The sequence below is a fragment of the Lagenorhynchus albirostris genome, chromosome 4 (assembly GCF_949774975.1).
Source record: "Lagenorhynchus albirostris chromosome 4, mLagAlb1.1, whole genome shotgun sequence".
Lineage (NCBI taxonomy): Eukaryota > Metazoa > Chordata > Mammalia > Artiodactyla > Delphinidae > Lagenorhynchus > Lagenorhynchus albirostris.
Window position 1 is genome coordinate 105,690,594 of NC_083098.1, and position 26,150 is coordinate 105,716,743.

The 26,150-nt window shown below is 42.0% G+C and overlaps 1 protein-coding gene across 2 annotated transcripts in view; it reads right to left on the reverse strand.

Moving 5' to 3' along the window:
- The window catches only part of CC2D2A (coiled-coil and C2 domain containing 2A), a 135,743-nt gene that overhangs the window by 65,844 nt on the left and 43,749 nt on the right, over nucleotides 1-26,150 (reverse strand). For both annotated transcript variants that reach the window (XM_060148486.1, XM_060148487.1), the window contains 7 exons: nucleotides 23,418-23,554; nucleotides 22,685-22,816; nucleotides 15,230-15,439; nucleotides 14,185-14,291; nucleotides 9,037-9,177; nucleotides 5,579-5,735; nucleotides 4,372-4,607 (listed from right to left, as the gene is read on the reverse strand). In XM_060148486.1, the coding sequence (XP_060004469.1) occupies nucleotides 4,372-4,607; nucleotides 5,579-5,735; nucleotides 9,037-9,177; nucleotides 14,185-14,291; nucleotides 15,230-15,439; nucleotides 22,685-22,816; nucleotides 23,418-23,554 (1,120 nt within the window). The remainder of the gene's footprint in view (nucleotides 1-4,371; nucleotides 4,608-5,578; nucleotides 5,736-9,036; nucleotides 9,178-14,184; nucleotides 14,292-15,229; nucleotides 15,440-22,684; nucleotides 22,817-23,417; nucleotides 23,555-26,150) is intronic.

Genomic DNA, 26,150 nt, shown 5'->3' on the forward strand with positions numbered 1-26,150 from the left:
TTTCCAAGATTTTGGCTCATCTTTACTATCATTACTCTGAATTCTTTTTCAGGTAGACTGCTTATTTCCTCTTCATTTTTTTGGTGTGGTGGGCTTTTACCTTGCTTCTTCATCTACTGGGTTTTTCTCTGTCTTCTCATTTTGCTTAACTTACTGTGTTTGTGGTCACCTATTCGCAGGGCAGGTCATAGTTCCCATTGTTTTTGGTGTCTGCTCCCAGTGGCTAAGGTTGGTTCAGTGGGTTGTGTAGGCTTCCTGGTGGAGGGGACTGGTGCCTGTGTTCTGGTGGATGAGGCTGGATCTTGTCTTTCTCGTGGGCAGGACTGTATCCGGTGGTGTGTTTTGGGGTGTCTGTGACCTTATTATGCTTTTAGGCAGCCTCTCTGCTAATGGGGGGGGGTTGTGTTCCTGTCTTGCTAGTTGTCTGGCATAGGGTGTCAAGCACTGTAGCTTGCTGGTCATTGAGTGGAGCTGGGTCTTAACAGTGAGATGGTGATCTCTGGGAGAGCTTTTGCCGTTTGATATTACATGGAGCCAGGAGTTCTCTGGTGGACCAATGTCCTGAACTCGGCTCTCCCAACTCAGAGGAACAGGCCTGACACCCGGCCGGAGCACCAAGACCCTGTCTGCCACACGGCTTAGAAGTAAATGGAAAAAAAGAAGAAACAAGGAATGAAATAAATAAATAAAATAAAATAAAAAGTTATTAAAGTAAAAAATAAAAAAGTAATAAAAAAGAGAAAAAAAGAAAATGAAAGAAAGAAAAAACAGAGCAACCAAACCAAAAAACAAATCCACCAATGATAACAAGTGCTAAAAACTATACTAAAAAAATAAAAAAGGACAGACAGAACCCTAGGACAAATGGTAAAAACAAACCTATACAGACAATATCACACAAAGAAGCGTACACATCTCACAAAAAGAGAAAAAGGAAAAAAAATATATATTAAAAAAAAAGGAAGGGAGCAACCAAATCAATAAACAAATCTACCAGTGATAATACGCTCTAAATACTAAACTAAAATAAATACAAAACCAGAAACAAATTAGATGCAGAACACAAACCCCAAGTCTACAGCTGCTCCCAAAGTCCACCGTCTCAATTTTGCAATGATTCGTTATCTATTCAGGTATTCCAGAGATGCAGGGTACATCAGGTTGACTGTGGAGATTTAATCTGCTGCTTCTGAGGCTGTTGGGAGAAATTTCCCTTTCTCTTCTTTGTTCACACAGCTCCTGGGGTTCAGCTTTGCATTTGGCCCCGAATTTAAATTTTGGCCTTTACTTGTAGGTCTCCTGAGGGCGTCTGTTCTTCACCCAGACAGGAGAGGGTTAAAGGAGTGGCTGATTTGGAAGCTTTGGCTCACTCAGGCCGGGGGGAGGGAGGGGTGCGGATGCCGGGCGAGCCTGCGGCGGCAGAGGCCGGCGTGACGTTGCAACAGCCTGAGGCGCGCCCTGTGTTCTCCTGGGGAAGTTGTCCCTGGATCATAGGACACTGGCAGTGGCAGGCTGCACAAGCTCCCGGAAGGGGAGGTGTGGATAGTGACCTGTGCTCGCACACAGGCTTCTTGGTGGCGGCAGCAGCAGCCTTAGCATCTCATGCCCGTCTCTGGTGTCCGCGCTGGTAGCCACGGCTTGCACCCGTTTCTGGAGCTCCTTTAAGCAGCGCTCTGAATCCCCTCTCCTCGCGCACCCCGAAACAATGGTCTCTTGCCTCTTAGGCAGTTCCAGACTTTTTCCCAGACTCCCTTCCGGCTAGATGTGGCGCACTAGCCCCCTTCAGGCTGTGTTCAGGCAGCCAACCCCAGTCCTGTCCCTGGTATCTGACCTCCGAAGCCCGAGCCTCAGCTCCCAGCCCCCATCTGCCCTGGTGGGTGAGCAGACAAGCCTCTCAGGCTGGTGAGTGCTGGTTGGCACCAATCTTCTGTGTAGGAATCTCTCCACTTTGCCCTCCGCACTCTGTTGCTGCACTCTCCTTTGTGGCTCCGAAGCTTCCCCCCCGTCACGCCCTGTCTCTGCCAGTGAAGGGGCTTCCTAGTGTGTGGAAACCTTTCCTCCTTCACAGCTCCCTCCCAGAGGTGCAGGTCCTGTCCCTGTTCTTTTGTCTCTGTTTTTTCTTTTTTCTTTTGCCCTACCCAGGTATGTGTGGAGTTTCTTGCCTTTTGGGAAGTCTGAGGTCTTCTGCCAGCGTTCAGTAGGTGTTCTGTAGGAGTTGTTCCACATGTAGATGTATTTCTGATGTATTTGTGGGGAGGAAGGTGATCTCCACATTTTACTCCTCTGCCATCTTGAAGGTCTCTCGAAGCATATCATTCTTATAGCCACGAAGTTAAAAAAATCAAAACCTTCAAGAGCGGTCTTTAATTTTATTGTAAATATTTGCAGAGATGCCCACTACAAATTCCAGTTATTGGTTAAGCCAATAGCAACTCAAGTTTGTTAAGGAAATTAAAAGGTTAGAACATAAAAATCTAAAACACACTCAGGGTTTTTTGGGTCGTAGTTTTTTTTTTTTTATATTATGATGTATAGACACAACATAACACTTATCATTGTAACTATTTTTAAGTATACCATTCAGTGGCATTAAGTACATTCACAATGTTGTGCAACCAACACCACTGTCCTTCTCTAGAATGTTTTCATCATCCCAAGTAGAAATTCTGTACTCATTAAATTGAGTGGATAGTTTTAACTTTCTACCTCTCTATAATTTAGGCCCATCCCAGGCATGAAATTGCTCAGTTGACTTGAATTTTTTTTTTCTATAAAAGACATTTAACAACAAATCTTGAGAAATATCCAAGACCCCCAAAGACTTCACTCAGGGTTTTTTAAAGGCTTATTCCCAATACTGCAACCTCATGCCACCAACAGACCTAAAACACCTCCGTCTTCTGCATGGCCCCCTTTGACCTGATGGCCTGATGAAGAGGGTGGCTTATAATCATTGGCTTGGGACAATCTGGTTTATAGTCCCCAAGCCTAGTGAAAACTCAGAAACTTCAGACTGAGGTATACATTCTTGGTCAAAATGGGACTCACCATAAAGGATTGTAAAATCAAGCCTAAATTTTCCCTTTAAAAAACATGCTCAAAATCACATATTTTGAATGTTCATAACAAAGTTATACGGTATGGTATTTGTGGCCTGAAAGTAGCTAATTTAGTGCTGGGGAACAGTTTACTTATGTATAGCATCTGAATGCTACGAAGTTGAGAGAATACATGAAAATGCACAGGGAGCTACAGTGTAAAAGTAAGTTATTAACATATTAATAGAAGTTTGAAACTAAGAAGATTGTGGGGTCTTATAAAGACATCCTGGTTAACCCCTGCATCCTAATATCTCTGATGCTGACTTCTCACTTTCTATGGTGGAGTACTGAAGATTCAAGTCTGAGATATTCCCTGTGTTCATGATAGGTCTTCTGGGTACTGGAGTATTAGGCCTGGGATCTGGTGGTAATAATTATTTCAATATATTTCCTTTAGTAGATAACAGTATGGTTTAACATGCATCAGAATCACCTGGAAACCTTGTGAAAACACAGTTTTCTGGGCCCTAACCCAGAATTTCTGATTCAGCAGGTCTGAGTAGAACCTGAGAATTTCCAACAAGTTCTCCAGGGATGCTGATGGTGCTGGTCCTGGGGTTACACTTTGAGACCCATCTCTGTAAAGTATAGGAAAGAAATAAATAGCAAACTTAAAATATTTTTATTAAATTACAAATTTCTAAAAAAAAGATGAACATATATATGTGTGTTTATGAACTTATTATATGTATAGATTTATAAACGTTATATAACTTTTAGGGATCACATATGAATGACTAGAGATGTAATTCTACCAGACCTGGAGGGCCTCAGATGGCCTCAGATGGCCTTGACTTTACCTCAAACTGTAGGGAATATCCACAGTTCCTTTGGGAGGCTCTGTGAGGCCTTCAAAGACAGCAGGTGGCCTAGGAGCAGCTGAAATCAAGGGCCAAGGAGAGATCTGGGTGTCTGTGCCAGGGACAGGGGGTGTACCAGCAGTGGACTCCAAAAAAGATACACTGAGGTTACAGATAAAGGCTCCGAACCAGAAGCCATGCAGGCAGGCACTGTGCAGAGCGTCCCCTACAGGCAGCTTCTGGTAATGAGCTCCTGAGTGGCCAATGGCGATGCGTTGGGCAGGTGAACCATATGAAATCGCCAAAATCGGGACAAATACCTGCAATTTCATATCGTCCAACCTAATAAATATCTACAGAGACTTCATGATTCTCCTGATCATTCCATGTCAGTCAGGAGATGTACATTCCACATGGTGCAGTGTGTGTGTCACATGTCAACCTCAGTTATGTTTGGAGCATCTGCTCACCTGGGACACTGGTCGTTGGGTGTCACATTCCCCGCAAGGCTCAACTCTGGGACCAGCATGGGCTCCCCGGGCCTCCTCCGGCTCTGGGCTGCTCTCTCCCTCACCTGTTGCTCTATCACAGCCCGATCTGTGGGCTCTGGAGGGACAGGTTTCACGGGCTCCTCCCCGGGATCTGGCTCCTTCATCTCATCAGGACGTTCTTCGACTGCTTGTTTGTTTTTCTTCTTTTTGGCCCTCTGTTGGGTAAGAGGCAACCTTATGTCAAACAGGAATTTTGGAATTTCTTTAAAAAGCACAGTCTTCAGAATCAGATAGACGTGGATGCAAACCCAGCTCCACCTCAACCAGCTGTGTGCACTCAGGCAGCTCAAGCCATTTGACCTGTCCATGCCTCAGTTTTCTCGTCTACAAAGTGGGAACAATTATAGGAAACTTTTTCCAGGTCTCTTGAAATGAGGTAATGTCTGGAAAGAACTTATCACAGTGCCTGGTCCCTAGAGAGAGCTTAAAAAAGTTAACTATTCATCTGCTCATTAGTATTGGCTCTAAAGACCGAGGATACATCTCTTTTTGGCTGCACACGCAGCATGCGGGAGTTCCCCAACCAGGAATCGAACCTGTGCCCCCTATGGTGGAAGCACAGAGTCTTAACCACTGGACCACCAGGGAAATCCCAAGGATACATCTTGAAATTAAAGTAAGGCTTGTGAATACAGCTGACACTGCAGGTCACCTTGATCTATTACTTATTGTCCCTGGATTACTTATTACTTATTGTCCAATTTTGCAATGTCATATGTATAAAGTTATATAATTTTCTGGGGGAAGCCCAGAAGCACCAATACCCTACATTAGATAGGGTAAGCCATGTAAAATAGTAAAATACGTATCACAGAGCTTGACAGGCACATGAGCGATTACCAGGTTATTGCTGGTTCATTCAAACAGCCCCAGGATGATACAGAGAACTGTTTTTGGAAAAATCTTTCTCTGGTATCAGCAGGCTGGGTGGCTTTTTCAACAAGTGCATTAATCAGTTCATTCTCTCATCCTTTTGTCCCCTAGCGAGGGGGCTGGGAGGGAGACAGAGCACAGCAGGTAGGGGACCCCAGTCTGTGTGCCCAGTTTCCCTCCTCCTGTCTCAAGGTGCCTCTACCCAGACCCTTCCTGTCCCCCAGGTCAGCTCTGTTCAAGGCTGTTTACAGACCTGGGCTTTCTTCCAGGCTTTCCACTGCTGCTGTGCACTTCTGTATTCCTCGATCTTCTGTTCGTACTCTTCCATGTGCTCTTCCAACAATTCACTTATCTCGGCCTGAATTTCTGCTTCATATGCTTCTTCATCAGCTTTCTGGTCAACTTTTTCCCTTTAAAATAATTTATAGCACCTTAGTTATTTCTTGAAATTAAGTGATAGAGTAATAATAGCAGCAAATACCTGTATTGGGCTTGCCGTGTGGCAGCTCCTCTCCTACAAGCTTTGCACAGGTGAGCTCACAACCGTGTGAGGCAGATACTGTTACCTTCAGCATTTTATACACTAGGAGACTGCAGCACAGAGAGGTTAAGTAACTTTCCCAAGAACACACAGCTGGTGAATGGAAGAGCTGGAATATGAGCCCAATCTATTTACACTAAGCCACAAAGCCACGCTGAGTTAGATGATCCAGATGGCACCCTGACACAGTGCCTGCAAATTCTCAGCTGACAGAGGCAGCAGTTTCATTGTAGTTATTTTGTTAATTCTTCAAGTCTCTGAGGAACCACTTCATTATGCTGCTACCAAATCCCTGAAGCTACTTTTTTGACTTTGGATTGACAATTTGAATTTTTCTTTGATGATTCTGCTGACAGTGCATTAATGTTCAGCCTGACCCAGAGCAGTGCTTCCCGCAGTGTGTTCTGTAGAGTTCTGGTTCTATGAGGTGCCCTACAAAAAAAAGGTGCTGTGGCCAAATCAACACAAGGTTGAACAAATGTGAAGTTTCCATGTTGCTTTGTAAAGGGCTTTGCAGAGCCCTTTACATGCGGATGGGCAGTGTGACTCCCCAGGAGGGTGGGGGAGGGCAAGCATGGTATCCAGCACATCCCACCCAGCACTTCAGAGTTGTTTCAACCCATCCCCTGTGCTTATCTCCTAATGCGATCAGTATGGTCTGGCCTGCAAGTTCTACTCTCCTAAAGTTCCAGCTCCTTTTTAGAGAAACTTAGCCTAGAGCTGACCAATGTTTGCCTATGTACACGTGTGGCCTGGTGGGTTAGCAGTTAACAGGCCCCCAAGGCGCAGACTCTTACAAAGCTACTACTGAAGAAATCACTTGGGAAACACCTGAAATTTATAAACATCAGAGAAATTTGGCCCCCAAGTTATGTTCCATCTCTGATATATATTCATTCGCTTTTCTCCTTGTTAATCAGAGGCATGAATAAACTAGTTGAAATTTAAATATTTTTGCAGGAAGAAATAATGCTGTATCATAAGGTAGCTAGATGAATCAAGAATGTGAAGAAAGGGCACTCCAAAAGAATTTAGGACACAGCTACTTATGGGTGGAAGTGATGTGAAGTATCACAAAAAGGAAGTTTGTAACCTAGAGGTGACCTTAACGGTAAATTTCCTATAAATTTTTGTTTATCCTAAACTTAAGGAAGGAAGGAGAAAACAATCTTGTAACTATTTATGTTCTGCTTCTGGATGGAAGGGATGGCCTGGAAGATGGAATATGGAAGCCAAAACACTGGGATTTCTGGAAGACATCCACGATTTCTGTGGTACAGACTATCTGAATTTGTTTTTATATTATATTATATATTTTATATTAATTGAGCAGATACTACATGGCAGGTGTGCTGTCTGGGACCAGATACCCAGTGGTGACAAGATCCCTGCCCTCATAAAGCACAGTCTTGTGTTTGTCCTGGAAACTGCAGAATGTTTTCTCAGTTTTATGATAATTACAACCCCCCAGCATCACAATTTGCAGCTATCTTTGGCTAAAAACTGACTGTTTTCAAAGCACAGTATCAGATAATTGCCCTCATGTGTCACTTTCCTGTAGATGTATGGGCACATCACTTATGCAGATGAAACAAACAGGAAGGGACCAAAACCAGCAGCAGAGATGCTCTTGAATTAATATGCAGAACATGGTTGTGTTGTGATAACTGTACTCTTAATTATGTACCAAAGTCTAGTCAGTTCAACTGCATAAATATTATCAAAGCATACTTTCTCCACACCACACACAAAGATCAATTCCAAATTGAATTTGGAATTTGAAAGATTAATCTTCATTAATATGAAGATTACAGGAGATAATATAGTAGTATATCTACTTGATTCAGGGGAAGGATTTCTTCAAACAAAAAGCACTGATCAGAAAAGAAAAGACTAATATATTCTACCTCTTTAAAATTAAGAATTACTATTCTTCAAAAAGCAGCAAACTACTAAAAAGACAACTACAGAAGATTTCTGCAACACACATCGACAAAGGTCTCATGTTCAGGATATATACCAAACTTCTACAAATAATGGAAAAGATAAAAGGACAAACAATCCAGTTCAAAAATTGGCAAAAGTCTTGAACAGACACTTTGAAAAAGAGGAATTCAAAATGGCCAATTCATGCATAAGAAATATAAATTAAAACACGCCATCCGATTGGCAAAATGTGAATGTTTGACAACATCAGGTGATAGGGCTGATATGGGTGACGTGGACCCATAGGAACACTGGTCAAACTGAAAGTCAGCACAAACACTCTGGAAAAGTGTCTGCAACCAGCGTATAAGTATTTGGAGAAGCACATCCCCTAAGACTCGACAATTCCACTTCCAGGTATATTTCTGGAAAACTTAGGCACACGTACCCTAAAAAGACACATACAAAAACGTCTATAAAAGTGCCGTCTGATTTCATTGTCTGTGTCCCCTTCACTCCCAAACTGGAAGCTCTGGGAGGAAAGAGATGATGTTTATCTCCTTCATCAGCGTAGCCCAAGAGTCTAGCACAACGCATGACAGAGTGGGCACTTAAGAAATGATGAATTGTACTTGAAAACTGAGTAACATTTTTATAACAATTTTGAGAAATAAAATTCATTCTTTTAAAATGTAAAAAAAAAAAAGAAATGCTGTCTATAACAGCTGAAAAATGGAATCAACTCAAATGTCAATCAACAGTAAAATAGACAAATTTTGTTATATTCATATAATGAAGTGTTACAGAGCAAAGAGAATTAACTACAACTGTGTGCCGAAAAGGAGATGATCTCCAGTGGTATTGAAGAAAAGAAACAGGTGTGTGTTCACTAAAGCATACACACAATATACTTTCACTTATGGAAAATTCAGATACAGGCAATATTAGACTAAGTGTTAGAGATTACACATAGATGGCAAAGCTATTAACTAAAAGCAAGGAAACGCTGATCATAAAAGTCCAGAAAATGGTTACTTCTGGGACAGAGGAGATGTAATTGGGGTTAGGAACATGGGGGATGCTCAGATACTAGTAATGTTCTAGTTCTTAACTTGGGGAGTTGCACATGGTTATTCATTTGTAATTATTATTTTTAAAATTATTTTAAAAATTGTATCTATGTTTAATACATTTCCCCCTATGCATGATATAACCCAATAAAACAATTTTTGAAAAAAGCCTACTTTCTCAAAACAAGTTTCAAGGGTGTATTTGTAAACCTCTGGAACTCTCGAAGGGATTTCATCTCTTTCCAGACTTTTATGATGGTCTTAAGCAATGTTCGATCTTTTTCTTGTTCAGCATCACGCAGTTTTCTTGTTTGCCTACAAGATATAATACATGGATATATATTTAAAAGTTATTTAGGTGTGTTTGCAAATTAGGAAAAGAAACTAATAATGCTATAGTGATTGTATAGTTAATTTCACAGCTATGATATTTCTTTAGTACTAGAAAACCAAAAATATGAATGCAAATTTGAAGTCAATAGGATGCTGGTCTGTTTTTATAGGTTATTTGATTTTGTTTTCTCTAGTAGAATCTGACTTCAATTAAACTAAATTACCATTTAAAATTCTCATTAATACTGTGCAATCTTAAACAGCCACTTTTGAAATTATAAAAATAAGGGGCCCAGTAAACGTAGTTCTCATGGACTAAACGATGATAAACAGGAAATTATGTTGCTGCCCCAGTTAACAAGTATATTAAAGTCTGCCTGTGTTAACACTAGTCACCAGTCCTACGTTTAGGAGATGAAGTAATGTTACTACATCCCTTGGTGAGTTTTCAGTGCTGACTAGATTAGCGATATTTCTGGCTTGCTTTGAAGAGGCTTCTTTTGAAAATGCTTTCATTGTGATTGATATTATTTAAAGTGTTTGGGAATTATGTAATGCCTTACTTTAAGCCCCCTCTACAAATAATAGCCAAATGTACTCTATTATGCCATTAGTTAGTTAATTAATTAGATTTTTTTTTTCTTGAGCAAGTATCAGGTGTCATTCCAGGGGATTCAGAAGTGGTTCCTAGGAGATAGTAGGTGTCTCTGTTCTCAGGGAGTTTATAGCTTGGCTCAGGAGACAGACACATAGATAAATGACTGACAGAGTGCCCTAGGAAACCATAGCCACAGTGTTTCATGAATCATCACCTCCTGAACTCCAAAAGGAAGGCCTGTGTCTGGAAGTTGGTTGTACTTGTGATGACTTAGTCTGGAGATGGTGCAGAGAAACACAGAGGTCTAGGTTTCTGATCATTCAGTTGGTGTCATGGAAAAGGAAGCTGGTAGAAGCTGATGGCCAGTTAGTGGTTGGGTAGCCAAGATTTGGGACTCTCGGAAGACCTTAGAAAAGCTAGGAGGCAATGAACTAGAATAAGAAACATTCTTCTTGAGGAGCAGTAAAGCATTCTGGTTAAGGGCACAGATGTGGGAACCAAGATACCCAGATTTAAATCTTGGTTCTAGCCGGCCTTGGGCAAACTATTTTACTTCTCCATGCCTTATCTGAAAGTAGAGATGATAACAGAATTTATTTCACAGGGTTGTTGGGAGGAGTAAACGAGTTAATTAATACTAGAACCATGTCTGACATCTGGTAAGTGGTCCACAAATATTATCTGTCATTACCTAGTGATCTGTTCTTCTCTTATGCCTTTAGCAGCTATCTCTCCTGCCTCCTTTAAAAAACACTGCAATATAAAATTATTTTACGAGTTATATGACACCTTAAGCCTTTCTGATATATTTTCTACTTCCTTTTTTAGTCCCTGACAAGATAGTTTCTCAGAAATGCTAAAAAGAACGCTTAGCAAGTAAAATTTGACCTATGAGCTAGAGAAGCAAAGAATCACGAAAGAATATTTAATTAGATTGTTGCCAGACTATGGAGGAAGAGGAAAAGGCAACTATGATTAGGGAGCTGGGTAACACTTTTCTTTTTCTTTTTAAATCTATATATTTATTCTTGGCTGTGTTGGGTCTTAGTTTCTGTACGAGGGCTTTCTCTAGTTGTGGCGAGCGGGGGCCACTCTTCATCACGGTGCGCGGGCCTCTCATCATCGTGGCCTCTCTTGTTGCGGAGCACAAGCTCCAGACGCGCAGGCTCAGCGGCCATGGCTCACGGGCCCAGTTGCTCTGTGGCATGTGGGATCTTCCCAGACCAAGGCTCGAACCCGTGTCCCCTGCACAGGCAGGCAGATTCTCAACCACTGCGCCACCAGGGACGCCCAAGGGTAACACTTTTCTGAAGCCTGATGTAGATGGGGTCTGGAGTGTGGAAAGGAGTCCAGCCCAGAGGTGAAACTTTGGGAGCCACATTGGCATCTAGATGATATTTAAAACCACAGGACTGGATTCATCTCAGGAGAAAATGCAGATTAACGAAAGATTAAAAACAAAAAAATCCTGGGAGGAACTCTGAACATTTAGAAGCTGGGCAAAGAAGGAAGATTAGGCAAAGGATAGTGGGAAGGACAGGTGGCCGAAGAGGGGTGAGGGCATCTGAGAGAGGGTGGTGTGTGGCACCCTGTGGGGACAGTGCCCAATACCAAGTGCCAGGGGGGCTGAGAGGTCCCCTTCTGCTTAGCAACATGGAGGTTCCCCAGGACTGTGGCAAGATCAGCCTCAGGGCAAGGGTGGGCGCAGGAAAGAGGCTAGACTGGACAGTGAAGGGGAGGGGAGGGAGTAGAGACAGCAGTACTTACCAAATTTACATTTAAAATACTTATTAGTAAATACTTGCCAGAAGTTTGGCTGTGAAGGGAAATACAGGGATAAAGTGGTAGCTGGATGGGGATCTGAGATCCTAGACTTGTTATTTGTTCAAGATTGAGCATATGTGAGGGTGAAGATCCAGGAGAGGGTTAAATAAAGTGTTCCCCTGTACTGCACGAACACCCATGTTTCCTTTCTTAATACAGCTTGGTTCCAGTGCAGAGGACGAGCAATGTGGTCATGATGCCACTTACGGAAAATAAGATGGAAAATGCGTCACTGGCTGAGGTTAGCTGCCCCAATCTGGGACCTATCAGATACCCAGGGGTGGGCTCCAAGGCATCTAGATGATATTTAAAACCACAGGACTGGATTCATCTCAGGAGAAAATGCAGATTAACAAAAGATTGAAAACAAAAAAATCCTGGGAGGAACTCTGAACATTTAGAAGCTGGGCAAAGAAGGAAGATTAGGCAAAGGATAGTGGGAAGGACAGGTGGCCGAAGAGGGGTGAGGGCATCTGAGAGAGGGTGGTGTGTGGCACCCTGTGGGGACAGTGCCCAATGCCAAGTACCAGGGAGGCTGGCTCATCAGCAGCTCCCAGTGGGCTTCAGGGAACAGGTCCGCTTGATGAGATATCCAGGAACAGACCATCTGCTTAGAATTTGCTTTTCCACCACGTGAAAAGTCAGTAAAGGACTAAAATCCACTCTTTCACTGCATCTGAAATGCTGAATCTCAGTGGTTTCCATCTCCAGGGGTGGCAGGATGTTTGCAATGGGTCTGCGATCCATGGGTCCACCTGGCATGGTCTGTAGGACTCACACACGATTCTGCTACTGTTTCTCAAATACTGATTAATAAATGCAATTCCATATCAAACCTTCATTGTATCCAGAGTAGCTTTTTGTCACTTTTTCTTACTCAGTGTATACTAAAACAAAAATTACTTTCACGAGGAGGAGGCAATGTGCTTTTCTTTTAACATAAATAAGAATTTTCATTTTTAAACATACTCCTCACACTTTTACAACCATAGTATACAAACATCACTAATTTTCACTTCGGTAGGAGAATTTCCAACTCAAGGGCAGATTGTGAAGAGAAAAGTATACATTTAAATTCCTTGAATAGATAACTAATAAGGACCTACTGGATAGCACAGGGAACTCTACTTAGTACTCTGTAATGATCTATATGGGAACACAATCTGAAAAAGAGTGGATATATGTATATGTGTAACTGATTCACTTTGCTGTACAGCAGAAAATAACATGACATTGTAAATCAACTATACTCCAATAAAAATTAAAAATGATAAACCCCTTGATTTATTAATTCCTGTTCTAAGAATTTATTCTGTGGAAATACTTATACAGGTACACAAATATATACATACAGGAGTGTTAGAGTACAACTTAAAGTAATAAAAAATAGGAATAATACAAACACCTATTAATGGGGAATGTAAAATCTATATAATGTCAGCTCTTAAACAATGATATAGACCTAGATGTACTATGATAGGAAAAGGTCTCAGATGCATTTTACATAAAAAAGCAAGTTGCAAGGCGGTAAATGCAATGTGATTCTTTAAAAAAGTAAAATATATACACATAAACACATCTGTGTATATATATGTATACACACATGTATATATATGTGGAAGAACTAGCAAAAAACTGTTACCCATGATTTTCCCTGAGAAATAGGACTCTAGAATAAATGTTCACATTCTACATTGTATGTTTCCTTATTGTTTGGCAATGATCAGGGTTTTAATTTTTGAATTTTAATTATGAAAAATTTCAAGATATAGAAGAGCACATATAATAAATAATGTGACACTTACTAACATTTTTTCACATTTACTCAGAATTTTTGTTTGTTTGTTTTGCAATGTTAGAGTTCCATTTGAAGACCTCTCCATTCCATCCCCTTCTCTCCCTCCCTGGAGGAAGAAACTGGCATGTGTGTCTTTTCCGTCTGTATGTAACACACATGTGCGTACCTGGAACACATGAGTATTGTTTCACATGCTCTTTAGGGCTTGTGACCTGTATCACACAGCATGTCTCCTCTTACAACTGATTTTTTTATTCAGCACTACTTTATCCATGAAATACGCAGATCTAATTTGGTCCTTCTAACTGTGGGAGGGACGTTCATATAAAGATTGAAGCAGATGGGTTCATTCTGGTGTGGGGTTATCTCTAGCTTCTTACTCTTGTAAGTGATGCTGTGAAATGCTTGCACACATGTCCAGTGCACATGTGCACACAGCTCCTTGGAGTACATGTGTCTGAAGCAGAATTGCCGGGTCCTAGTCTGCTGGCATTTTCAACTCCTTGCTTGTCTCTGGACAGGCTGCTCTCTGAAGTGGTGGCTGTAGCAATATTTGTTTACACTAGCAGAGTGTGCAAGTTACCCTATTCCCCCTGTGCGCCCTCCCGTCTTCTTTCATTTCTTGGACTTCAAATTTGGTGTTAATATGATCGACATATATCGTTATTTCATTTGGCTTAATGTATGCAGTGCATTCAGAAAAACTCTGAAAAAATAAACTCTCAATGTGTACAGGGGAAAAAAAGCAGTAGTTATAGATTTTACTCACCGAATTTCAGATTTATACTCATTGATGGTTTTTTGGGTTGTTTCAAGAGACTTAGGAGTTTTTGCTGGGTTAAGGCCCATCTGAACAGCATTTCTTAGAGCTTGGAGCTAGAAAAGATATGGATACAAGATCTGAGTTAGTAGCTCTACTCCTTACTACAAGTGATGGGCTTGGGCCCACCCACTTCTCCAGGGCAAAATGATGTCAGCAACCTGTGAAGGGATGTGCAAGCATCCAGCCATCTCCATGCTTTCACTGAAGTGAATTTTGACAGACAGCTATTGCTTCTATTAAAAAAAAAAAAAAAAAGGAATAATAAAGAACTGTGTGTGTCCATCCTTGTTCTGTGGCCCAGACCCAGCTGCTCATGACAGATGCTACTTTTACTCTACTGTCTCAGAAACAAGTTTTCTTTCAAGGTGGGGTGGGGGTCTCTCTGGGGCCTGGACATATAACGACATTCTTGTGATATAAAGAGAGCATAAAATTATAGACCTATAGGAGGAGATATTGTGGCGTTATATCTTATTTGGGTAGTAAGGTTTTAAAGTCAGGGCAAAAGTTGTCTATAGTCAAAACTACCCATGGAGATCCCACGGGACAGTGTCACATTAGAAGTAAATCCAAAATGGGTAGACATTTCCTTACGTTGAAACAACTGACTTGTTTAGGTACCATGTTAGGGTAAATTACATATAACAATGAGAATGTCTCTAAGGACACAGAGATTCTCAGGCCATGAATGGTCTCATCATATGAGATCACGTAAGCAAGACACAGCTACCCACTGCCAGTGGGCGAGATCCCTTGCTCTGTTTGCAGGAATCGTTCTTTCAACCAAGTGTGTGCCACTGAATTTGTACAGGTTAAATGTACATGGTTGTATCCTTTCTTGTGCCTCTAGGTAGGTCAACACATCATATCCTAGACAGAGGGAACATGAAGGAAGCACACGAGCATTTGCTGCTAGAAGGTATTTTTGTTGTTTGGGCTCCTCAGGAGAACCAACCCCCTCAACAATTGGCATGGAAGAGATCACGGGTACCTTGTCGGTAAGAAATTGTGCCTTGTGTCTCTGGCGTCTTGCAAGGTACTGGTCATATAACTGGGCCAGTTTGGCTGCCAAAACATGCTCTCGGCTAAAACAGGGATGATGTGTGAAGATTAACCCCAAAATATCAATGTCCAGTTGGAAATTTCCAGGAGGGTCTCCAGATCCAATCAAATGCTGACTTCTGTGGATGTATTTTACTGCCTGCCAAAGAGAGCAGAGTGTAGGGGAAACACAGTTAAAGCACTTCCTAGATACTGATCTGATGTGCAATGGGAAAAGTCAGATGCAAAATATTTCCTACCCTAATCAAGCCAGGAGAACCTTGCTCCATTCCCTGTTCCCTGGGGTTTTAGGGGCCTGCCCTTTTTGAACACTTGAAAAGTAAAATGAAGGACAAGGAGTGAGAAAAGAAATCATTTCAATCTTGCTTTCCTAGGTCTTTTAGGGTTTATCTCTACTAAGTCATTGCCCTAATCTTTGTCATGCGACTATCCCATTTCCTGGAAATCTTGGGCTTTGCAGCTGGTGACCTTGAAATTCTTTTAATGAGAGAAGCATAGATTCTAATCCAAACTGATCATTATTTGGATCATAGATATACTCTCCACGTGGAGTTTTTAGTTTGTAGACAACAGCCAGAGACTAACATACTGAACCGAGCTTCAGGCGGGCACCTAGTTTTCCTGGGAAGAAGAAAGTCAGTCTGCAAAATAACAGAGGAAGAGATAGTTGGGGCAGCTGAGTGTGTAGAAAACAGGAGTGGAAATTTCCACTGGGACTTTCCTGGATCACTTGGTGTACAGAGTGTCAGATAAATCTCTGTTTTTCTTCCTTAAACTCATCAAGATATTCTATGTTGATCACTGCTGCTTGTAGGTGACTAGTTTTGGAGGTTGCAGAGCTCCAAGGTGGGGAGGATACCTTTTTGATTTTGTGTCTTCATGTTCTCTCCTTGTCATAGACATTGACTACAGTCAGGATGTGGGGTTTGACACACTTCACTCGATCCTCCCCTTTGCAGAGAGGAGTTTTTGGAAGCTATTTATGTTATCTAGAAAAGATTATGTGGCCCAAATGTATTATTTATAAGTTATGAGGTAAATTGGAAGCTGCAAATATTCTAGTCAGAAGTGAAGCATCTATCCGATGTTAATTGCGGGTAACGTGTTCAGGAATCTCTTCATTTAATTCGTCTTCATGGTATTATGTAAAGATGCTGAACTGGGGTCAGAAGCCTTGGATTCTAGCTGTGGCTCCACCTCTAACTTGCTCTGGAACCTTGGGCAAGTCACTACACATCTCCGTGCCTCTATCTCTTTATCGTACAAATGGGAGGCTGAGGAAGAAGATCCAGTTGGCATTTTGTAGGTCACTAGGCATCATATAAAGCACTTCACACATATCACCTGGTTCATTCTGTTAGGGAACTGCTGGCCATTAGACAAGAGCCCATGCTTGGGCCCTGGAAGGGGTCCCCCTTCCTGCAACAATTCCATAGAGATTTTTGGTTGCCTACAACGTAGTGAGGCCTGTCTGCGAGCAGCAATAGATTGAAAGGGGAAAAATGGGGTGTGATCTTTATAACTTGGGGCAGGAAGGATGAAGTCTGAGATGTGCAGAGGGAGGGATGGGAACTGGAAGAGGGGGCTCCAGAGTTAGAATCCTGCATCACAAGATCCTAACATTCTCCCCATCAGACTAAGTATGGAAAACAGGTCACACTGTGTGTATGTATACATGTCCAAAAATGTATACATGTATACACTGTGTGTATGTATACATGTATACATGTCCAAAAATGTATTCTCATGTTATATAGTGTGATCTGCTTTTCAGTTACTCTTAGTCATTGAAATAGTACCAGTATTTGCACTTAGAGTAAAGCATATACACATGAGTCTTCATTTACCAGTAAATTTGTTGTTGGGTTGTCTTGTTGCCTGCTTTGTACCAGTATTCACGAGTAAGGATATATGAGTATATTTCCTTTTAGCCATTCAATTTCATACTTATTTCCCCCTGAATTAGTAGACAATTAATGTATATTCAGAACTTATGATTTCCTGCAGGACGCCTGTACAGTGTACCCTATGTTTTCATAAAAGGACAAGTTTTTTCTATAAAATAACATTAAGTCTGTTTTTTTGATGAGAAGACCTATAGATTTTTTATTTTTAAAAAATGTTCTTGTAAAACTGGGATGTGTTTACAAATATGCTATGCTTGAATAAGAATGCATTGACTATACCTTAGTACCTTCCAAAATATGCTGAATTGAGCTTCCATTTGGATTTACAGGGAGGAAAGCCCATCCCTACAGGGGTCCTATGCCAATATTTTGTACCTTATGAAAGTCCTAATTTTGACATTAATATCCTTACACTTCACACCGCAACAATGGAGGCCCATCTCTTTTCTTTCATTCAAGCAAAAGTATCCAGTTATAACCTGCATTCGTGTTAGAGGCTTTTAATCTTCATGTGGTGACTCTGTGTCTTACTGTCACACTGACCACCTGGAGGAATTTAAAAATTCCCACCTCACAAAGATGTGTACCACTAAACATCAATCCACAGACCTGACGGAAAATTCCTCTGTAATTGTCTGGCTCCTGCTGGTCCTTGCTTTGCTGTTCCTCTTACCATGGGTTGCAGAGTTCTGAAGTCGCTCAGGGTGTGGCCCTCAGGTTCCATCTTGTACTCTTCTTAGTATGAGTAAGTAATGTCGGTAGTATGGTCCTAATGTTACCTAGGTCAGCTGTACTTTGTGTCTCCTCCCCCAAATCTTCATTAGCCCATGTTTAAATGACTGCTGCTGGTCTCTGCCTTCAGCTCAGCTCAACCAAGTGAAAAAGCTTCCAGGACTCCTGGTGGGCTTTGGGTTAGACTGCTCAAAAGACCCCCAACTCTCTTCCTATTAGGGAGAAAGACCCCTAGTCTCTTGTCTTTCTTTCTGTTGTATCTGTTTTCTTTTATGAAAACAGTACAAAAACTTTCTCCTAAAAATAAATAATATTTATAAGGTATATTATTTTAATTTTGAAATTGATTCTTCAGTCTTCAGTGGAAAACTGAAAACACAAACTATCAGAGGTGATGTACATGGATTATCTGCTGATGTTCTCAGTGTGTTCAGAGTTGCTTGCCGATGGAGACAGAATTTTTAAGGTTGGACAGAAAAAGAACAATCATTGGTGGAATTAAAATAAAAGTTTCTATATTTGTCCTGGGAAAATAATAGCAACAGAACCTGAATCCAGCCCAGAGCCTGCAGTAGATTCTATAGCTGTTGTTCTGGTCTTCTCTGGGAAGCTTTCTCATTCTCCATCTTCTGGGTATATCTCTACGACATGAGGTTGGTGGGGGGGGCATATGTCCCACTTAAATCTGACTAGTTTGTCCTTGGTGTTGATAATGTGAACCTTGGGGAAAGATATGATCCCTTTCCTCTGGAGTTTCTAAGCTTAGGTTATCAAGGGTCCTAACACATGGAGAATTCTGGCCTGCCTACAACAGGAGAGAAGGAGACCGGTCAACATTCAAGGAGAACCAGGAGAAAGAGAGGCAGAGAGAGACACCTGCTGGCACAGAGTCCCTGGTCCCAGAGTCCTAGTTCCTAAAGCCCCTCCTTCATTTTGTGATTTATCTCCAGAACCTTCCCAATTTTGTGAGCCACCAAGTTCTCTCTTTGCTTAAGCTAGTTTGCAGTGGGTTTCTGTCACTTGCAACCCAAAGAGTGCTGACTACTGCAGTGCTCATTACACAGTAGGGGACCAATGCTTCTGTGAAAAATGGCTGAGAATAGTGGAAGGGGAAAGTGATAGTTTTATCATGTTGTGATGAACAAGGAGGTTGGAATTATGCTAAATTCCTCAGATTAGTGTGCAGTTTTGAAAAAAGAGGAGGCAGCTACACATATGTCCCTGGGAATGCCATGTTGACTTCTAATCACTGTGCCTTTAACACTTGATGACATTTCTGTCTCCCCCCACTAGGCACAAAGTCTCTCTAAGGCCAAGTTTGAATGTTGCTACCTCTGAGTTTCCAGAGTTTAGCACAACTAAGAATATAGTAGACTCAGTTGAGGACGGAAAGAATTAAAAAGAAAAGAAGAAAGGCAGGAGGAAAGGTAGGATGGAAGGCAGGAGGAAGGAAGGAAGGAAGGGAGGGAGGGAGGGAGGGAGGGAGGGAGGAAGGGAGGGAGGGAGGGAGGGAGGGAGGAAGGAGGCTGTTGGAACAGCTTTCAGCAACCCTAAACTTACTTTGCTATTATGCTTAAGCAAACTGCATAATATTGTTTATGTTTTACCTGCAATGTCTCATTTGGAATTTTTATTTTTTATTTTTGGGTTAGTTACTTCTTACGAGGTATTAAATTGCAATCTTTCTCATTTGAGGTTTAACTTTGTTCTTTGCACAACATCTAATCTTTTTGCATTTCTCTATCTTTAATGGTCTCTAAAAAAGAATCTCAGTTTAGTAGCAGCAGAATATTTCGCTTTTAAAAACTACTTCTTTTCCCTCTGTAATTAAGGAAAATGTTCAAAGAAGGAGGGCTGAATACCAACTCCCTTCTAAATAAACCTCCTCATTTATCTAATAGGAGGACATACACTCCCTCGTTTGAACTGGCAGTCTAATCAAAGAAGAGCCAGGCTTGACTCCCATCCAGGATGGGTTTGGTCAGTCCTGCTGGGTTAGCATCAGACCTGAGAGCTCTGAAGTGTAAATTCATCAATTGCCAATTCCTGATCTAGCGCACCGACTTGGTTTTCCATCATTTAGTTGCCAGGATGAAGCCAGGCTCTAAGAGGGCTACTGTTTTATAGGAGAGACAGCCGAGTTAAGGAGAGGAGTAGAAAACAAGGAATGTCTTCTAGATTCATTCAGCTCAACTGAGTCATTTAAATGATATTCAATTCACACTTTTACTAAGGCATTCCTACATGCCAGGCTTCCTGCCAAGTGCGAGGGGTAGAAGAGGAATAAAACAGTATTTGCCCTTTGTTACTCTCAGGGTAGTGGAGGAAGGAGAGCTAAGATAGATTAATGATCTATGAACAAAACAATCACTGCCTGTTTATCTATTTCTCTGCTCCTGCATCATGTCAAAACTCCCAGATATAAGGTATGTTTGGACATTAGACTGAAAATATAGGTCATATGCATTTAACACTGCTTCTTAAAGGCAAGCCTATTACATGGAACAGAGAGGAGAAAAAATGGGTTTTGGCATCAGACAGACCTGAATAAATGTAAGAAAAGGTGAAAGTTAGTAAATCAATAGAACTGTAAAAAATTAACTCCGAAAGAAATGCATTGTTGTTTGAATTACTAGAAAGTTCCATAAACACATTAAAAAAAAAAAGACTGAGGTATACAAATCAACAGTGAAATTAATAGGCAACCTGTTATGGAGAAACAAAGAGGTAGGGATAACAAAGAGGTAGGAAACAAAGAGGGAGGAGAAACAAAGAGGTTATTCCTACCTCTTTATAACCTCTAATATAACCTTTGCTTCTTTCTTAGGCACGCTGACAGAGTCTCTATGCTTTGCTATGTTTGAAGCCTAACTTTCTATGAAATGACCTTGGAAGACTTCAGCCCCTTTAGAGTTCTCCCTTCTCTAACTTTTGCTCTGTGATGCAGGATGACCAGCCCCTCGTAGTGGAACTATTATTTTCTTCTACTTTCCTGTTTCTGCGCACAAGATAGGAAGGTCTCCCCTCTCAAAAGTATTGGGAGGAAACTCTCTGTGCTCTCCCCACTCTCGCATCCCCACTGGCTCCTTCCCAAAAGAGAAGGAAGACTGCTTGATTAGAGAGTCAACTGGAGCCCAAGATCCATTGGTCCAAATTCTTTGCTGGGCAGAGTAACCGGTGGCCTCTAGCTGTCCCTTCTCAGCTCTCTCCCGAGAGCCTGCTCACTGGCCCCGTGGGTTCTCCATGGCAGTCCACGTGGTGAACTCATTGGGGCCCTTCTCTGGATGGGGGGACAGAACTCTTGGGAGATGGAGCCGGAAGCCCAATTGGTCTTGTGTCCAAGCAGCATTCTGCTGTCCAGCTTTATCCTTAGTTGCAGCTGAAACCTGCATCCCTCTCTGATTCCTGTGCATTTCTCAATTAGCTCAGAACTTCTAAAGGAGACATATAAGATTAATCTTAATTGGCTCCCTCAAGATCCTACTCTCCATAGTAATCACTCTTCTATTTTCTAACTTTAACCCATATTTTTTTGCTTCATTATATCAGTGTTTCTTGCTGAAATGGTTGGATGGATGAAGAGATAAGGTGATGGATTAGTACACATGCATAAGACGATATTGTCTGGATCACTAATTATATCATGTACCTTTGTCATATAAGCAAGTAGATGATAAATCCCCCATGGACTAGGACTTCGGTTTATGCTTGTTTTGTAAACCTACTCCCAGGGTCACATTTCTGCACAAAGTAGTCACGCATTACTATTTGTCTGTAATAGCAATATTTTATAGAAATTCATTAAAAAAAAGTGCAAACAGATACATCACCTCAATACTCACAAAAGTCGTATGAGGTAGAGATGATGAAGATTTTTCAATTAAGGAAACAGCTCCAGAGTGGTCAAGGGAGCTTCCCGAAGCACAACCCAGTAGGACACCCAACTGCTCAGATTCTCTGACTTGGGCCTGTGTCTTCCCTGTTCAACACGCCTCTCTATAGCTATATAGAATGATCTTATATCCCCTTATTCTCTTTCACACTAGCAGTGTTGAAATAATTACACGAGTTTCTGAAGGAGGTGATCCTTGCTGGACATTTCAGGAAAGCAAGAGCAATATAATTAAATTTGAAAGCAGGCAACTGTCTATTCAACACCAGCCAGCCCTCACTGAGCTCTGTTTGAAGCACTTTTATGTATTATCTTAACCATCTGCACAACAATCCTAGGAGGCAGATGCTATTATTACTCCCATTTTATAGATGGAGAAATCGCAGCACAGAGACGGGGAGAGCCAAGTTCGCCCAGTGAGTGACAGGGCCAGGACTCAAATCAGGCAGCGTGGTCCCAGAGCTGAGGAACATACCATAAAAAGGATTTGCAAGGATAGAAAATCTCCAGTTATATTATAAAGAGAAAACGAGGGGGAAATAATCCTGCAGTATATGTGAGATGACAGAGAGAAAAGAAAAAAAAATCAGGGTAGCTAACCTGGTTATGTGAATAAAGACGCTGACCTAGCCATTCCTACCTGGGAAACTCATTCCTTGTTTAAGAAGGGATTTGGTGAGGGCAGGAGACTCACTCTTATATAATATGCCTGCTGTTTGCTTTGCATGTGTAAGATAGTGAATTATTAAAAAAAAGTCAAAATAGAATGTTGCAAATTCGTCATTCCAATCTATTCAAAAAGCAAAGCACTTTCAAGCAAATTTATGTATTAAAAATGGGGAGGGAGGTTTACCTTTTTATACAGTGTTTCGAGTTCTGCCTTAATGTCTTGCTCCTGTGTCAGCATGGGTGGTCTTGAAGGAAATGGCTTGATGGGGTTTGGCAGTGCTAGGATTCTTCCATCATCTCCAAACCATCTCCTCCCCTGGGGATCAAGCAGAGGGACAGAAAATGGTTTACAAAATAAACAGCATTTGCAGGGAAATTCTCTGTCAACATACGTATTTCATGCACCATCCCCCTGCCCGGTAAATATTTTAAAGTCTCTGTTTCCATTAGAAATTGAGTTTTCACTAATGCCCCCAGAATTAATTTAAGATATAGTTTTCAACCTTCTCTCCTCAAAAAAAGTTTAAGAAAAAAATTAAAGGATTGTTTAAGAAAAATGTATTGTCTATTCGTCAAAAATTAAGAAAGGCAACTAAGGAGAAAAACAATTGAGAACATTCTATCTTTGGACGATTAAAAATTTCTGTGAATTGGGAAAAGGTTGCCAATATCGGATTTAACAGGAGGAGCCTGACTCCAGCTTGCAGAAGATGGGATTTGAGCAGAGGAGAGGGTGTGATGTTTGAGGGCCACTGAACATATTGAGGACAAATTGAAAAAAAAAAAAAAAAGAATGAACCACTGTGCAGACGCTCTCAGGAGGAAATGAGTACCACGCTGCAGTGATGGCCCATAGGATAAAGAGGATCCATGAATCCCTCCTGGGCTACAATGAGGCAGCAGGGCTGAGAGCTTACGGGCTCCTGCATCAGCAACCTGTTCTCCATGATGTTCTGGTTGGTTCTCGGCACCTCCAGTCTTGCCCCGATGTAAAGGCCTTCGTCTTCCGGGTACCTGGGCTGCATATTCTCAGGAAGCTTTTTATACGTAGGCACTAGACAGTTCATAAATAAATACAAGCCTCATTAGTGCCAACCTGAACGTTTCAAACCACAATTTGGTGAATGAAAACCACCACCGGAGGTTTTACTTATATTCTTGGAAACTGCAAATGCTCCAAACTGATTGATGGAAGCAGGACCAAGGGAAAGATGAATGTGTTTACCCGCAGTATCATGTTGGATATTCCACACCTAACTCGCCCGCGTGGCCTCACACACTGCGAGGACTGTGGTACCCAAATCAGAGGAGCTGCTCCTGGGCTCATCAGCAGAGTGAATTTGGACCAGATGCTTCTTTGAACCCTTTCCTTTCATACAAAAGTGATTGTAATATCTATTTCTTTGGGGTCTTGGGAGAATTAAATGAAGTAAAGTATGAGGAAGTGCTTTGTAAATTAAAAAGTTCACTTGAGTCAACGTGACTTCATTTACTCCCTCACTCTTTGATCTGTTCATAGATCAGATCTTTGCTGACAGCTTCCCTGTGCCCGGTGCTCAGGAGGCTCTGTGGGGTCAGTGGGAGCGACAGGCAGCAACAGCCAACAAAGGACGGAACAAGATGATTTCAGAGAATGGTAAGCACGGTGAAGAAAAGAACACCTGTGATAATAATGCAGGGCGGGAAGGGGATAGACTTGAGATGGAGCGGTGAAAAACAGGCTTTTCCATTTGCACTGCCTCCTGAAGATTGAGAGGGAAAGAGCTGGTGATGGGATGAGCAAGTGTGTCTGCCCAAGGGAACAGCCTGTGCTGAGTGGGAAACAGAAACACCCAGAATGCAATGGTGCCGAGGGCAGGAGCAGTACCTGGAGATAATGTCAGCAGAGGGCAGGAGGGAGAGCCGGGAGAGCCCTGCACGTCTCAGAGGAGCTTGGGTTCTGGTCAAGGGGGTGGGGTCACTGAAGACCTTGTGCCAGGGAGTGACTGAGCAGATCCGCAATTCCAAAAAGACATCTGGGCCTGCTTCTTCAGCAGAGTGGGCTAGAGGAGAAGCTGGCCGCTGCTGACATGAAGGTCAGGATGCAATTTGGCAATGAACAATGAAAGGTGGAGACTTATTTTTGTTTTATAATTATCTCACTCTAAAACACCCCAGATCCCTGAATCTGCTAATTTTCCAGCGTGTGGCCATTTGGACACGCTGCATCCCAAACCCATCCACAAAAAACAACTAATACCAGTATTCCTGGGAAAACCTATCTCTGGGTCCTTAGAAAATGCGGAGCAAACTATCGTTTTACCTTTTTTTCTGTCGCCCACCTCATCTATCCACAAGTCTAAACGTCAGTCCACCACTAGTCCAATGGTCTTCAAAGCTTTTCATCGCAACGTTTTGGGCACTTGCTCATTATATGTATGTTTATTTATTATGTATGCACATGGCACAAGCAAAATTAAATTAGGAAAGGATGAGATTAAAAATAAATGTAAGTAGAAGTCTTGATGTTTTCTTCCTATACCCCTGGGATGAACTCACTCTGCTTTGGAGACCATTCTCTAAACAGTAACAAGAAAACAGCAACAGTAATAGAAGTTCTTATTTTTCATCCCCTGCTAAGTGCTAGTCGCAACATAGGCACTTCACTCATATTATTTCCTCAATGCTCAAAATAAAAATAAATGCCCAGAGTCACCTTACAGGATAGTTTCATTGTCCCCTGTCTTCAGGTGAGGCACCTGAGAATAGAGGAACATGTTAAAGGTCATACCTCAGGAAGGAAGAGCTGGGTCTCTGTGCTTGGTCGTGGGGTTGCCTCCACGGAATGGAGGCCCCGATTCCCTGCTCAGAGCACGCGCAGTGCAACCAGGACTCCCTAAGCCTCTTCCACTGCCTCTACCAACTCCCAGTTTCTGGCCCGGTCTGAGACAGCCCCTGGGGTCTAACCTCCATCCCCAACTCAGGTGGGCTCCAGGGAGAGGCCTGACAGTGAATCCTCTGAGCAAAAACCCAAGTGACGAAGCTCCTCCTTGGCTAAGGCTGCTGCGACGCCTCTCTCCCCGAAGAAGCATCAGGATGCATGTGCACGTGGGTGGCCTCCGGGGCAGGTCCCCTAGATCGGAAACCTGCCTTGCTTTACTAGCTTCATGGTCTTGGGCCAGATCCCTAACTCCTCTGAGCTTCTACTTCTTCATCTGTAGAATGGGCATGACAAAAAGTCACTTCTCCAGCCCTGGTGGGTGGGTGAGGCACGTTCGTTGATACACATCAAGCATTTGGAAAAGTACCAGGTGGAATCAACGCACAGAATGCATTCACTGTTATTATTACTATTATTATTATTGTAAAGTTAAAATCCTTGGGTACTTTTGCCAGCTACCTACTTGAAAAAGAAACTTGGGATGTCCAGCAAATTATGATACTTTGAACATAGTTGATTCAAAATGACCTCTCAAAAAGAAACAATAATTTGCTTTTGGCTCAGTATTTAATTGGAACTTAAATAGAACAGGACAAATGAAAAGAAATCCAACTTCCAAGTAAGATAAGCTCAGGCCTCCTTCCCAGCCTGAGGGGTGCACTCCTGCAGGACTCACTGGAACTAGGGGGATCCCTCAGGAACTCTCAGGAGGAAAGGAAATTCCAGGGGG